General features: G+C 43.7%; 1 protein-coding gene across 7 annotated transcripts in view; it reads right to left on the reverse strand.

Moving 5' to 3' along the window:
- The window catches only part of cadm3 (cell adhesion molecule 3), a 146,844-nt gene extending 137,667 nt beyond the window's left edge, over positions 1-9,177 (reverse strand). For 2 of the 7 annotated variants that reach the window (XM_015056672.1, XM_015056671.1), the window contains exons 1-2: positions 8,904-9,175; positions 7,227-7,384 (exon numbers count right to left, since the gene is read on the reverse strand). In XM_015056672.1, the coding sequence (XP_014912158.1) occupies positions 7,227-7,317 (91 nt within the window). In that variant the 5' untranslated portion in view covers positions 7,318-7,384; positions 8,904-9,175. Of the gene's footprint in view, positions 1-7,226; positions 7,385-7,505; positions 7,602-7,855; positions 7,951-7,995; positions 8,110-8,478; positions 8,560-8,903 lie in introns of those variants that run through there. The other 5 variants (XM_015056666.1, XM_015056668.1, XM_015056667.1 and 2 more) reach the window with 5 other exon arrangements.
- Between the last annotated feature and the right edge of the window lie 1,139 nt (positions 9,178-10,316).

Here is a 10,316-nt window from a genome sequence, read left to right on the forward strand (position 1 = left end):
TGCAGAAAATGCATTTTTTCTAGTGAAGCTTTCAGTTTCCCTTCTTTTATGCCTACCGGCAGCTGTGTAAATCTATGACGAGGGTGTGGAGACACACTAGTGGGTGTAAGGCGAGATGAAAATCCTCCCAAGGGCCCTGGCGCCCATGGCTGGAGCTTTGTTAGAAGTTTAATCAATCAGCCACAGTGCCTTAATTAATCGGCATGATGAACAGGAGAAATAATTGGGTTTCTGCCAGACGGGAATCTGTTGCAATCTAATGTCGGCCAATCGGGATCCAATTTGTTATCACAAAGCTGATCTAGACGACAAAACACTTGCAGGATCAAAGTAGGATAAAAGCACAAGACAATGGATGTAATGTGGCTTTGGAGGTAAACTTTTGACAGGAAACACGAGGTCTGAACCTCTCCAGCAAAGTACACAATGTGTTTAAGATACTTAATTGGATCTAAACAATATTAGAATGCTCATCAGTCTTAATAAAACTCAGGATATAGGCTGGAATATACTACTGAAGCATAGTGGTGGAAGAAGAATTAAATCTGCTCCTCCCCAGATGTTTCTGAATCAGGAGAAAGCTAATGAGGGGTGTCTAGTTTTCCAATAATGCAGCAGATGCCATTAACTGTAACCCGCTCTGACAATACTGATCAGCCCAGACTCAGTTCAGACCAGGTAAGCAGTGTCTGCAACAAATGGAAGAACACTATAGCCTCTAAATAGCCAAGAAGAAGCCAAAATAGTTGAGTCTATACCACTGGAGCCAAATGGAAAAATAGCTTAGGCCTCTTATTAATGTCACAGTGGCTAGGCGGCAATTCCCCCAGGCTCTGTGTACCTCAGCTTGTTAATGAGTCACTGCTTATCAGTCAGCCTTGTTAACAGGCAGAGGCCTCTCATCCAAACCGCCTACCGCTATTGTGTGCTAGCTGTAAAGCGTATTAGCCAAATATTCTCCCATCTTGGCACACAGGAAGTCAACAGCAAATAACAGCAGTGCACACAGGAAGTGGGCTTTGAGCCAATGAGAAAGGCCTGGTCCAATGGGGAAGGAACCCATTTTGTCTGAGGATAAAGTGAACCGCTGGCAGACATGCAGAGTCTTCCCGCCTGTAAATCTTAGCACACAAACAACAAGTCCACACAGCTCCCATCCTTTAATCTTTATTCATTACCGGCCTCAGCTGGAGGCATGAGGAGTCATTCAATGGCTCCGACCAGCAGAACTCGTAGAGTAAATAAACAATTAGGCATGTTTCTGGTCACAAAAGCAAACTTCCTGCTGGGGTGTGCCGTGGATTCTAAGAGCCAGGTGGCTGATGGGAGGTCGCGGCAAGTCGCTCTGCTTGTTGTCGACTGAACCGACCCTCTGCTCTCCACCACAGCCCCGGGGTAATTGGGTCAACATTACAGAACCAGGGCATAGCCCAGCCAATTGCATGCCTAATCTGTGCCCTTCTGAGAGGCACTTTCCATCCACATCGCATGGCTGCACATCCAGCTGTGGAAATGGATATGTCAAATGGCATGCAATTAGTGTCTCCCCGATTCGTTCGGTTGCTCTAAGGAAGCCCGCTCGCAGATGAGTCGAGAAAACGACTCAACTGTCCTTTTCATGACTTGACATTCATATGAGAAAGAGATGAGGGACTTGGGAGTGAGCGGTTGGTCAGGAGTCATGACACAGATTCAATGCAATGCTTTAAGGGGGCAGTATTACATAAAATAGACCTTTTTGAGCTTTGCATTATTCCCTCATCAAAAACATATCTGGAGAGTTGGCTTGATTCTTTAATTGCATGTTTGAGAAATCTTTTAATTTCCCATGGCAGCCACTCAACTGCGCAAAATACCTGCCTGGACCTACCTTCTCCTTGGACATGCAGTTTCTGAGGTTCCAAGTTTCCACCTCATGGTGCAACCCTACCCTACGACTCCGCCACTCCGCTTCTTCAGACTAGCGGCAGCAATTAGCAAACACCTGATTAAACTGCACATCTGCAACGTTAGTAAAAAGGCTTAAAAGTTAATAGAAGAGCGCTGTTGTGATAACTTCCTAAAGGCGTATGATTTCTTTGAAATCATATTTAGTAAATACGTAGCAACGTAGCTATTTGATTATGCTATAAAATTACACTATGTGAATAAAATAACATTTTCAGATATTTTTGCTCATATTTGTTTGAGACAAAAGAGTCCTCTTAAATTTAATTTACTGAAGACTCAAGCAGCCAAGCAGTAATGGGCTCCCCTGCTTTCAGAAGGTTCATCTGCTCCAACATTGATTGCTGAGCTAATCATTTTTCCTCTCTGATACATAATGCTGAATTATTTATGTTAAGTAGACCATTCTGTTCCAGGTCCTCCTTGCGTGGACTTCTCCATTATGAAGACCCATTATCTGACTACTCAACCACTCTAATCCATCTTCTACTTAATGGCTCTGCCGCAGTGTCACAACAACACCAATCAGACTGATCGGAGCAGATGTGAGCGATGGACACGTGCTCAAGGCTTACGCTTCCTGCTTAAAGTTCAGCCCGGCTGTTTGGGCATTACTCACATGTCAACTGCAAAACTGCGCATACAAGATTAACATACAGTGCCTTTGAGAAGGATTCATCCATCTTGAAATTTTTTTCACATCTATTAATGCTGCAGCCACAAACTTCAGTGTATTTTAATCCTGTTTTAGGTGACAGACTCAGAAAGTAGATCATCTGTGAAATAGAAGGAAGTAGAGAAATAGTTTCAAGAATTTTTAGGAATAAAAACTGACAGCGTTTAGTCTGAAACCGTTAGATGAAATCTGAAGCGGTGTAAAACAGTAAGCCGTCACTCTGCGAGAGGCAGAGGACGCCCTGGACAGACCACCAGTCCATCACAGGCCAAGAAAATAATCATGCAATAACACACTCATCCCTACAGGCAATTTATAGTGGCTAATTATGCTAACATGCATATTTTGCATCATAGGAGGAAGCTAAAGTACCTGAAAGGAACCCACACATTCACCTAGGAGACCGGCTGAAGTTATGGGTAAGGCAGGCGTGATAATTACTGTCACTGACTATTTCTCTCACAGATTTTACAAAAGCTCAACACACACAACCTAACAACCCATTTCCAGGGTGCCCGGCCCTTCAGGTAGAAAAGAGAAACTCCCCAAGGCTCTCAGCAGTTTCTCCAGGTTCATCAGTGTTACCACACCTGATGTTTTGCAGCACCTTACTCAACTAAATCAGGTTTGTGGATTTGAAATGCTCCCTTAAGATTTATTGAGGGCAATTACCTTTGTTGTCACATGCATCTATGCAAACCCGTTGCAGAAAGGCCCTGAAAACAGAGCTAACAAATGTACCACTGTGCAGCCATTCTGATACCTATAAAAACTAAACAGTACAATCCGATTCATTCAGAAGCCTCCAAATAATGAATTATTTATTATTTCAAACTAATGTTTATTGAGAACATTAGTGACCAAACAATACTATGAAGACCAAGGAATACAGCAAACAGGTCAGGGGTTAAGATTTGAGAATGTGCTAGAAAATGTTAAGTCCCGTTGAGAAAATAAAAACGCCTGGCTCAACTGTAAACCTACCGAGGTTAGGCCAAGGAAGTGGCTGAGTCAGTAGGAGAATCAGCCAAAATGCCTCTGTGACTCTGTGCGTCTTAGGATGTGTAACCAGGGCAACTTTTAGTCACACAGTTTGCCTTCAATGGAAGAGTAGCACAAAGAAAGCTATAATATGTTGCATTTATAAAACACCACGTCATCTAAGAGACACAAAAAATATGTAAAAAAAAGATTCTCATCATTTGGTCTATCCCATAAGATCTCTGTTGTGAAACATGGTGTTGGTAGCATCATGCTGGGGGATGTTTTCTCTAGCAGGGACAGAGAAACTGATTTTGGTTGATGGGAAGAGGAAATATAGAGTAATTCTGGAAGAAAACCTGTGAGAGGTTCAGGGGCAGGAATACTTTTGCAAGGCGCTGTAAGCGTGTATACATTTTTATCCATAACTAAGTTTGCCATTTCATTTTGTATTCAGGACACTGAGGCATTGTTCACTTTGTGAAATATTGTGATTCTATTGTCTAACTTATTCTAAGTGATTCTGACTTATTTCAAAGTAGTTGTGTTAAGTGAATTTGATTTTAATTAAAGTTTTATACAGGAAAAAATTCTGCTGCACTTTAGATTAAAACATGCAGATTAAAGCCGCAGTAGAGGCCAGCGCTCCATCCCTCATCCCGCGTTTCACTTTCACTCTTTGACGTGTTTTCTCATCTCCTAAATGCTGTCAGACGTCTCAGGCTTAATTACTCTCGTTGACTGACATGATAATGTAAAACAGTGCTCAGGTGAAACTAAAGCAAGAATTGGTCATGCATGGTCAGGCCTCCCCGTGGGCACACCTTAATCAAATGTGACACGCTTCTGAACGGGAGCCAGAATCATTTTGGGGCCCAAATAATGAACCTCTACCTGGGTTTCAATGACGAGCTACACATGTCTGGGTCAGCAAACTGACAAGAGTTTGATATTTCATCATCAGAGGCTCAGTCTGGGGTGGCCATTTCTCCTCTTCTTCTCTCTAAGCAGCTCACCGCGCTCCGAATTTCTTACTCATCTTAGCACAGCCGGATTGTCCACAGGAGGAACACATTAATAATCTTTGCACAGAAACTAAACAGCATTTAATTCAAAAGAAATTGAAACATTGCTCATATGGATAAATGATGTCAAAAGAATCCCAAAGATGTGCGGGTGTGCATATCGTACTCATTTATGGTGTGATTGCAAAAAGTGTGTAGGCGAGATCAGCTGAATGCAGAGGGCCCTTAAGAGCATATATTCCAAATGCAAATCATGGAATGTCTTTTAGAAGGCTCCCTGCTTGCTGAAATCTCCCTCTGTTCTGTGCCAAACACTTTGTGCAATTAAAACCCCAACTGTAATGAGAAAATGGCAACAACATTCTACCTGTGTCAATCAATTTTCAACGGCTCGAGGGCCAATCGCTGCTCGCCATTTTGTGTCGGGTACAAGCTGCCCTCTGAAGGTTGTGTTACCGGCAGGCAGTCACTTGAGAGTTATGTAATTGGGAAGCACATTGGACAGTGTATTCCTGCTCACTTGGTACTCGCAGCAGGGATATCATTACAAAGTGCTTCTCTCATCAAATCCTCTTTTACCATCCGCCTCAGCCGCAGTTCCAGTTTTAGCCATGACGAGTGTTCTGTATCTGAGCTGCACAGTGTGTGGAAACATGTTTGGCTCCAATCTGAGAAAGCACAAGATGACCGCCTTGTTTGTCCAGGCTATATGAAGCTTCAACAAAACAGACGGTTTGCAGAGCATCAGAAACAATATTGCGAGATACTGAGAACTAAAGACAGAAACTCAGACTTTGTTCACTTTCTCTGTCTGTGCAGGGCTTTGGAAAATTCATTCCTTTTCAGTTTTTTCATATTTGGTCAATTTACAATTCCAAATGTTTATGTATTTTATTGGGATTTTAATATAAATTAGAAATGTATTCAGTGCATTTTTTCTGCCCATTTACTCTGTAGCCTCCATATAAAATCCAGCAAAACCAATTGCAGGTTCACAGTGGAGGTGGGCAAATTTGTCGTCCTTTACCAAAGAGTGGCAAAAAATTTTGCTTTTTATCTCTAAAACACATGTTCCCAAAGGTGTTTTCACACCTCAGAGTTGACTGGAGACCAAAACTGCACAAAAACCTCAGAAGAAGGCATGAATGCAACTTCCTTTTTCACAAAATGTAAACAAAAATGGAGTGCCTGATTTCTCTTTTGGTTTTGTCATAAGACCACAAACCATTTCACCCACTAAAACTAGGCTTGCATTCTCATTTAGGTTGTATTTACCCAGAATGCCCTGTGCTAAATACACAGGGCATTCTGAGTGGACTGGAGTAGTTTCCAGGCCACTTGCATTCACATATGCATTGGAACCGCACCAGAGTTCACTTCAATCTCTGAACCAGAGTTTGCTTTTTGGACCACATCAAATTTTGATTGTGCATTCACACCTCCCCAAGAGTTTGATTAAAGTGGATCAAACAGGGCTGCTGTGAATGCACACTGAGTCACCACCAAGCTACATGTTTCAGATGGGTGCCTGCTCCAGCACACCTGATTCACTTTCCTAGCAAGTTCTACAAAAGCCTTTAATAAAGAATCAAGAAGAAAATATCAAGTCAGAGAGGATAGTGAGCTCTAAGGACAAGGTTTGCATCACTCTATGAAAATCTTTTCTCCAGGAGAGACAGTGAAGCTGATGGGAACATTGGAATACAACCTGCAAACAGCTTGAGACTAGATTCCACATCAGCAAGAACTACAGCCAGACTTTCAATGAAATGGTTAAGATCAAAGTATATTCATTCATGGCTCAGTCAAAGCCCAGACCCGAATCCAACCAACAATCATTGGCAACACTTGAAACTTGATCTTCACAAACACTCTTTGTCCAGTTTAGCTGAGCTAACACTCTTTTGCAAAGCAGAAAGAGCAAAAGCATCACTTTATAGACACGGCGATAAAATAAGACCAAATCAGAGCTTTCTGATCTACGAGCAAACTAACCCTACACTTTACCCTTCACCTTCACACATCATCCCACAGATAAACACGGTGGTGGCAGCATGATACTTTGTGAAAGATGCCCATAAAATCTAAATGACAATATTTGGCGAGACACAAAAATGTACTTTTAGCTTGAGCTGTTTCACAAAGACAAAAAAAAACTGTCTCTAAATTGGATTTGCTGATGCAACAGTAGTGAATATTAGTTCAACAAAGTATTTACAGAGTTTCACCATTTAGGTTTATGCCACACTTTTTTCCAAGTTTTGCGTGTCACTGTATTTGTGAAAAACAAGCTTAGGTGAAACTGTACCACTCCTGCAATGAGCATGCACGCTGAACTCCAGCTCCATGTGGAAGTCATACACACGTTCCTGAAAAAAAAAAAAACAACTGCACAAAATTCCACTGAGTCTGGGAGTGTCCCATGTGATTAATAACGGTCCTCTGCTTCCCTTTTCATAATACAGGAAACAACAAGTGGACAGTTAGGCAGCTCCACCAGAGGCAGAAGGAGAGGGTCAGAGAGGTCAGAGGCCCCAGGAGAGACACTGCGAGAATACAAGACAGACAGATGAAGAGGGAGAGAGAGATGTGCTTACCACTGACAATGTTGCTGTGAACCGCAGCTGCGAATAGTGCAGTCAATAAGCTGACAATCCATAGAGCACAGGGGGCTGATGGGAAGGCCATGGTCGGGCACGCAGATCCGCCTGTCTCACTGAAAGCTCAGGAGGGCAGAGAGGCTCTGGAGTGTCACCTGCAGGAGGGGGGACACAATGGAGAAGCTAAAAACAACAGGCAGACCGGGCAGGCCAACTGACCACTAATTGCGTCCCCAGCCGCTGAGTGAATAAACGCTTGGCCCACCCGTTACTCACGCGTCGCTCCGGGTAGCCATCGATCTGCTTTTGTCATAACAAACTGAGAGAGAGGGGGGCTGAGAGAGGAGGAGGAGGGGAGGGGGTGATGAAGCCAAGCTGCAAGAAAGGGATGGAGATGGAGAAGGGGCGAGTGGTGTAAGGAGAGGAGGAAGAAGATAATTTATCCTCTTATGTTGGGAATTTATTGCGCCTTAACGAGCTCATGCGCGCAACTGGAAGTGAGAGATGCGCGTGTTTCTGGACAGCTCATGGCCGAACCCCCACTAATTAAATGTAACGCAAAAAGGAAGCGCTGCCTCGGACAACAAACAGGAGAGAAGAAAGAGGAAGCGAGAGCAGAGATGCACCTGCTGCCCGCTGAGAATTAGCTGTGTGCTCGGTGCGCTCTGCTCGGCGTTGGACACGAATGTCGGGCATAAAATCAGCTGTGGCACTGCTCCTTTCCCCTCTCGCTCTCTTTCTCTCATATTAAAACACACACACGCACCTTCAGCTTCCCCTTTCTCACATTTCTTAAAAATAGCTGCAGCCCGGCGCGGAGGTGAGCCCTCTGTCCATCTGCGGCGCGCTCACCGCTGAGAGCGAACCGCGGCGGTAGTTAGAGCCAGCGGGACGGGCGCGGAGAGAGGAGAGAGGGTGGGGTGCAGGGTGGTGCATACATGTGTGCGCCTCTGTGTGTGTGTGTGTATGTGTGTGTATTGGGGGCGCCGAGCATTTTGCACGGAGTGGGATGTGTGGGAATGGAAGGAGGAGGGAGGGGTTGTGGGTTATGTTTATTGTTACTCCAGCCCTTCCTGTTGAGTGATGGCGAAAAATAAAAACAAAACTCAAGTGAATGCATGGGAAATAACCCACACGCTCTCTCTCTGTATATATGGGCGTGCTGAACACAAGTTCTCGCTGGGCACTTGTGTTGAAAGTAATAACAGAGGCGATAATAATCATAACAACAGTTGACATTGGCGGCTACCTGCATCGTTGCGACGAGTACCACACAAATGTTTCTAACATCTTCTTCCGTACTTGGAGAAGGAAATAAAAACCCTCCCGTCTGCCGCCGCCGCCGCTGGGATGAGATTCACTCCCAGCGAGTTGTGATGCTTATTTAGCCAAAACAACCGAGGAGCGCGCAAGAAAACGCACATTTTTGGAGTAAATTACCAAGACACGCAGAGACTCTTAGACTCTTAGGATCTTGCTCTGCGTAATACGCGTGTACACACACACACACACACACACACACACACTCATAGACACACACAAAGGGAGACATTCCTGGAGACGGAAAAGCGTCAGCACTGACAGGTGTCTCCTGTCCGCCCAAACATGCAGACAACAGCCAAACCCCCGAACCACAACACAAACTGAAGCAGCGCACGGTTTGAACGCACACACCGTCGTATTCCTCCTCCGGAGTCCGGTTCTGTTGCTGGTTTCCAGTAAGGTCCCTTCCAATAATGACTCTCCTTCTGACGCGCAGCTTTCTTGAATTTTTTTGTTCTCCCCCGCCGCTGTGCCTTCTCTCTTTTTATTTTCTTGGAATAATCTCCCAGCTTCTTCTAGTTTCTCCTGCTTTGTTCCTTCGCTCTTTCCCCACTGTTTGTAGGCTATCTCTGCCTCTCCACGGTTACCGTTCACTGCAGCAAAAACAGACTGTCTGAAAGACGGAGCGGGAGGGGAGGGGACAAGAAGCGAGGGGGAGAGTTGGAGAGGGGGAGGGAGGGGATTATAATACGATTTGGCCCACACCGCCGGGATAACAGGCCCAGAGCAGGGGCCTACTGGCTGAGAGCAACATGAAGAGGAGATGGAGCAGATATGGGAAGCGTGATCTCAACGCAGCGAAATATCACCATATCGTCCCTGTAACACTCCACAGTGACTTTATAGTGACCTTATCAGGCTTTGAGGAATTTTATCACTGCTGTAGAACAACACTGTGACACCGATGCTCACTTTATCTACGGTTTGGATACAGAGTACACTGGAGAAAATGATTTTAGTTACTAAAATTGATGTGGCAGTTTAAACAGAGTCATGGTCTTTGGAAAGGGTCAGTGAAGCTCAAGGGTCGAGAATGGATGTTTTATAAACACTACACAAGTTTCAAAAATGAAAATGATTAAGCTTTATTTTATTTATTGTATTTTTTTCCGTACAAAACCTACAAGCATCTTTTAAAAAGGATGATGTCATAGCTACCCTGTAGCTTAAAGATCTCCAGCTATATGTTTTATTCAACACAACACAAAAATAAAACATTACAATGAACAAATATCTACTGTTTGTATGACAAGAATAAAACACTCATCTCTACCTTATAATATGGAAAATCACTCCCAGATGCAACATTGCAAACAAAGCCAGATGTTTGGATGGGTTGTCAATTTTTTTTTCATTTGCATACCTAAAAAAACATGTTTTATCCTCGTTTGTTTTGTTTGAAATATGCCAAAAACATTGCCCCTGTACGTTTTGTAGGAACAATAAACAACAGTGTGTTGTTTATCGTGTGTGTGAAGATACACAAACTAATCAGTATTTCTCACATCTGCTGGTGGTGAACATCCCTCTGCTCCGGGGCTGAGTCCAGATCAGCTGGGAGATGCTCAGTCTTATTAAAATAAACAATGAAGGACGATAATCATTCTAAGCTCATTCCTGTTCAATTTTTAGTCATAAAGGACAGAGTTTAGAATCAACTCTGCCGGGGTTGTTTTTTTTTGTTTGTTTGGGTTTTTTTTTTTTTACATATTTTATGTAGATGAATAGAATTCTACCAATGCTGTTCTTTGTGATAGAAAACAA

This window comes from Poecilia latipinna, unplaced genomic scaffold, assembly GCF_001443285.1.
Source record: "Poecilia latipinna isolate Pla-1442-1.1 unplaced genomic scaffold, P_latipinna-1.0 Scaffold1398, whole genome shotgun sequence".
Lineage (NCBI taxonomy): Eukaryota > Metazoa > Chordata > Actinopteri > Cyprinodontiformes > Poeciliidae > Poecilia > Poecilia latipinna.